The sequence below is a fragment of the Ipomoea nil genome, unplaced genomic scaffold, assembly GCF_001879475.1.
Source record: "Ipomoea nil cultivar Tokyo-kokei standard unplaced genomic scaffold, Asagao_1.1 scaffold1932, whole genome shotgun sequence".
NCBI classification, from domain to species: domain Eukaryota; kingdom Viridiplantae; phylum Streptophyta; class Magnoliopsida; order Solanales; family Convolvulaceae; genus Ipomoea; species Ipomoea nil.
The window spans coordinates 3,095,753-3,100,560 of NW_017618360.1; the positions used below are offsets into that span (position 1 = coordinate 3,095,753).

Consider the following 4,808-nt stretch of genomic DNA (forward strand, 5'->3'; position numbering starts at 1 on the left):
ATCTTTGGTCCCTGAGTTATACCCAAGTTCCGATTCAGTCCCTGAGTTATGACTGTATGCATATTTAGTCCCTCAGTTATGAACAAAGTGGCGTATTTGGTCCTCGGCCGTTAAAAGTGACGGAAAATTTTTAAAAAATTTAAAATTTGACGGGTAAAGTAGGAAATTCACATTTTATTCTCCTTCTTATATCAAAACCACTTTCACAACATTATTTTTCACTTCTTAGCCTCTTATTTCATGATTGTTCAATTTTAAAAGCATTTCAATAACTTTAGTATGACTTGTTAGGAACCTAGCTCTCGTATAACAAACTTAAGCCTTAGCACAAAAATAAAGAAACATTTGATCATTGTCTTCAGACGTGTGAAACACACTATCCTATCAATTTTCAATTTTCCTTACTAAGAAACAAATGTAATCAAATCAGAACTTTTGAGATACAAAATGATGTCAAATTTCTCAGGTTGCTTTTATGAGAAATTCACCAACTGAATAACTTGAGATTTTTAGTATGTAACATTTTTTCGTATAGTGTGTTTCTTTATTTGTGCTAAGTCTTAAGTTTGTTATACGAGAGCTAGGTTCCTAACAAGTCATACTAAAGTTATTGAAATGCTTTTAAAATTGAACAATCATGAAATAAGAGGCTAAGAAGTGAAAAATAATGTTGTGAAAGTGGTTTTGATATAAGAAGGAGAATAAAATGTGAATTTCCTACTTTACCCGTCAAATTTTAAAATTTTTAAAATTTTTCCGTCACTTTTAACGGCCGAGGACCAAATACGCCACTTTGTTCATAACTGAGGGACTAAATATGAATACAGTCATAACTCAGGGACTGAATCGGAACTTGGTATAACTCAGGGACCAAAGATGCAATTTTCCCAAAAAATAATAATAATATAAAATAAACCCCCCACAAAAAATGTTTCTAGAAAATAAAAATTACGAATGATGATGTCATACAGCTTACGTCATCACTCATTAGATTTTTAACTTTTTATGACAAAAATAAAAAAGAAATAGAAAAAAGAAAAAAAAGCTTTTTTCATAGATTTTTCTATAGCATTTCTTCCTCAGATATTCCTCTCAGTTGCTTCTCTATTTCCTCCTCCAATCATCACTCGCCTTCATCTTCCTTCTCTCTATCCAAACCCTATCTCTCTCTCTCTCTCTCTCTCTCTCTCTCTCTAGATCTTTCATCAATCACGGCGGTCTGCAGTCCGAAATGGACGTGCCGGAGAATCTACGCTTGCGGCGGAGAAGAGCGATCACGGAGCTCTTAAAAGGCAAAGCCTCGGTCGTTCAGCTCCAAACCCTACTCCAAAACCTGCCCCCCGACGGCGCCTCCACCTTACTCTCCGCCGAGCTCGCGCAGGAAATCTGCAGATCTTTCACTCAGGCCATCTTCGAGCTCACTTCCGGCGATGCGGCGGCCCAGATTTGCCAGATCCCATCCGCCTCCGCCTGCTCCGGCGGCCTGACGTTTGAGGACTCCGGCGAGACTACTGGCACGAACAAGAAGAAGGGCCGCAAAGGGCGATACAAGAAAAGGTCAGAACAAAAAAAAAAAAAACAATAATAATAATTTTTTAAATAATAATAATTATTATTTTTATTATCTTCCAACATTCTCAGAGGCCTTTGAAACTTTATTTTTTCTTGAAATTTAAATTAATCAGAAATCTTAATGGTCACACAGACATTGAGACATACATATATAAAACATACATTAATTAATCTTCACGAAATATTAATTAAATGAAAATAATAAGATATTCACCAATAATTAATCAAATTATAAGAACCCCCCACCCCCCACTTCTCTATATTATATATATTAGCAGCATGAACATCAAGCTGGATTAATTATTTAAAATTATTTTCTCCAGTTTTTTAAATTCAGATCTGGATAATAATGGATAATTTTATTTATTTATTGCAGTAAAAATTCGGAGACATGGAACAAGGTATCTGAAACCCAGGAAGATGGTGGTGCATGGAGGAAATATGGCCAGAAGAATATACTCCACTCAGAATCTCCCAGGTATATATATATATATATATATATAGACATATATTTTTCTGTGTGTATATATATACATATTTCTCCACACTAACCTAATTAATCATCAAATTCTCTAATTACCCATCAAAGTTATAATCAAAACTCCAGTCAAGTTAATCAGATTATTAACGGAAAATTGACAAAAATAAATAATTTGATTAACTTGACTAGTTAACGATGAGATTACAAATTGGACTCTTTAAAAAATTTTGTACTGCTACCAATTTTGTTGGGAAAAATTAAAAAACGTCCTAAATCTCGGTCCACTTTTTAACTTTTATGTTTTGGATGGATTAAGGTGCTACTTTAGGTGCACCCACAAGAGGGACCAAGGCTGCAGAGCGACAAAACAAGTCCAAAGAACCTCGGAGGGGTTGTACCAGACAACATATTTCGGCTACCACACCTGCAAGGATCCGCAGAGGTTTCCACGCCGGAAAACCGATCATGTCGCCGGAGCCTTCTCCGGCGACGCTCCAAACGACCATCAAACCATGGTGGAAGCTGCTAATAAGCAGATGAGTCTCCAAGAAGAAGAAGAAGATGGTGGCGCCATTGATACAGTGAAGAAGGAGGAAGAAACAGCACAGAGCGAGATTTCTATAAGCAAATCACCAGATAATAATGATAAGTGTTATGATGATGATGATAATTTTATATGGGGGGATATTATTGGGGAGTCTAGTAATTATGATACCAGTTTTTATGCATGCTCTTCAACTAGCTTCAGTGATCTTGATATGGGTGGCGTTGCAGATTTCGACACCTTTTTCCCCCATTCATGAGGAGATCGATATATATATATATATATATATATATATATATATATATATATATATATATATCACCATATCATTGCTGTTGAATAATACTGGGTAATTTGAAGAGTTGTAAACACACTAGTTTCAATGTATTTTGACTACGTACTACTGTATTATGATGACTTCAATTTCAATGAAAATAAATGTTTCTGCTCATCAGTTTATGTTTTCCTCAACTTAATTGACATTGATTTGTGTTAGGCAGTTTTCACTCTTATTCGGATTCGAATCCGTGACCTCAGCTTATCATTACGCCAAAGCTGAGCTATAGTTAATAATGAAGGCACAATTTTATTTACTTTTACCATTATATTTTCCAGATAGAGACAAGATATATGGTGGACTCGTCCTTCAAGCCTTTATCTAACAATCCTCTAGCTACCTCCTGCTGATCAACTTGGCCTTTCATAGTCTATATATATATATATATATATATATATATATATATATATATATATATATATATAGGGAAGGGTTCAGGTGCGGGTATAGCTTCTCGTGCGGTTGTGCGGTTAAATCTGAGCAATTGATCAAATTTAGATCAACCACTCAAATCAATAAAAATTAAAAAAAAAAAAAAAAACGCTTGCCAAAGCCCAGTGTGCAAATACCAGGAAAGCGAGGAGGAGACTCATTCAACTCATCAACTCTATACTTTGAATTTGGATTTCTCCATTTATCTTGCTTAGGAGTAGCGCAGCTTTGCTGGAGGGTTTTGCCAAAGCCCAGGGCAAGTCGGAGGCTTGGTGCACCTTAAGTGTTAGATCTTAATCACAAACTCACGCACTTTAAGTACAAAACCCACACACATTAAGCACAACCTCACGCACATTAAGTACAAAACCCACGCACTTTAAATATTAACTCACAGACTTTAAGTTTCAGCAACCAAGTACAAAACTCACGCACATTAAGTACAAAACCCACGCACATTAAGCACAAAACTCACGCACTTTAAGTATTCACTCACAGACTTTAACTTTTAACAACTATTCACGTTAAGCACATCCCACGCACATTAAGCACAAACCTCACGCACATTAAGCACAAAACACACGCACATTAAGCACAGAACTCACGCACATTAATCACAGATCCGCTCACCTTAATTTTGACATAGATGCAAAAATTACAAAATTGTTACCGCGTTTTTTTAAAAACTTTGATAATCCTGGACGTTGATTAAAGCGAGATGGATTGCTCAGATTAAACCGCACAACCGCACCGGAAGCCCTCACCTGCACGAGAATCTAAATATATATATATATATATATATATATATATATATATATAAATAAGATGAAGAAAAAAAATCAGAAATGACTAATATTTATTACTGAAAATTCAAAGATTTTCGTTTATTGAAAAGTAAACTAAAATTTCTATCAACCACAACAAACGAATGAATTTTCCTCCTCCGTGGAAGAAGAATGACTTGATTGTCTTTAGTTTTTTGGAGTAGTCCAAAAGTAAATTATATCATGGACTAGGGTCTACCTTGCATTGTGGATTTTGGTTAAAAAATAGCATTCAAATTCTATACCTATAGTTAACATGATAACTACAAACACATAAACTATTAACTGCAGATACAAAATATGTTAATGGAATAAGGGTCAAATAGGCCATCGAACTGCACACGATAAAACAATTAGGCCATTGAACTTAAAAAACCAACAATTAGGTCCCTAAACTAATCAATTTCAAACAATTCTTTCAATTTGAAGGTTTCCAACAGGTCAACAGGTCATCTCCCAAATTAATTTTTTTTAAAAAAATAAATTTTAAAAATTAATTATTTATAAATTAAAAAAAAAAAAAAAAACTGGAATCCAGCCGGAGACGGTGGAACCAGTTTTTTTTTTTTTTTTTTTTTTTTAAATTTAAATAATTAATTTTTAAAATTTAAATTTTAA

At 34.3% G+C, this 4,808-nt stretch overlaps 1 protein-coding gene across 1 annotated transcript; it reads left to right on the forward strand.

Annotated features, from left to right (window-relative positions):
• The first annotated feature begins 1,075 nt into the window (after positions 1–1,075).
• Positions 1,076–3,048, forward strand: LOC109193845 (probable WRKY transcription factor 70). Its single transcript, XM_019344679.1, has 4 exons — positions 1,076–1,557; positions 1,949–2,050; positions 2,370–2,864; positions 2,903–3,048. The coding sequence occupies exons 1-3, from the start codon at positions 1,232–1,234 to the stop codon at positions 2,854–2,856; spliced, it is 915 nt and encodes a 304-aa protein (XP_019200224.1). The 5' UTR covers positions 1,076–1,231; the 3' UTR covers positions 2,857–2,864; positions 2,903–3,048.
• The last annotated feature ends 1,760 nt before the right edge of the window (positions 3,049–4,808 follow it).

Bases quoted from the DNA above. Each gene is read 5' to 3' on its own strand.
- LOC109193845 (XM_019344679.1), top strand. From the start codon at position 1,232: ATGGACGTGCCGGAGAATCTACGCTTGCGGCGGAGAAGAGCGATCACG. The intron at 1,558-1,948 runs GTCAGAACAAAA...TATTTATTGCAG, and splicing joins AAAGGGCGATACAAGAAAAG to TAAAAATTCGGAGACATGGA. The intron at 2,051-2,369 runs GTATATATATAT...GGATGGATTAAG, and splicing joins CTCCACTCAGAATCTCCCAG to GTGCTACTTTAGGTGCACCC.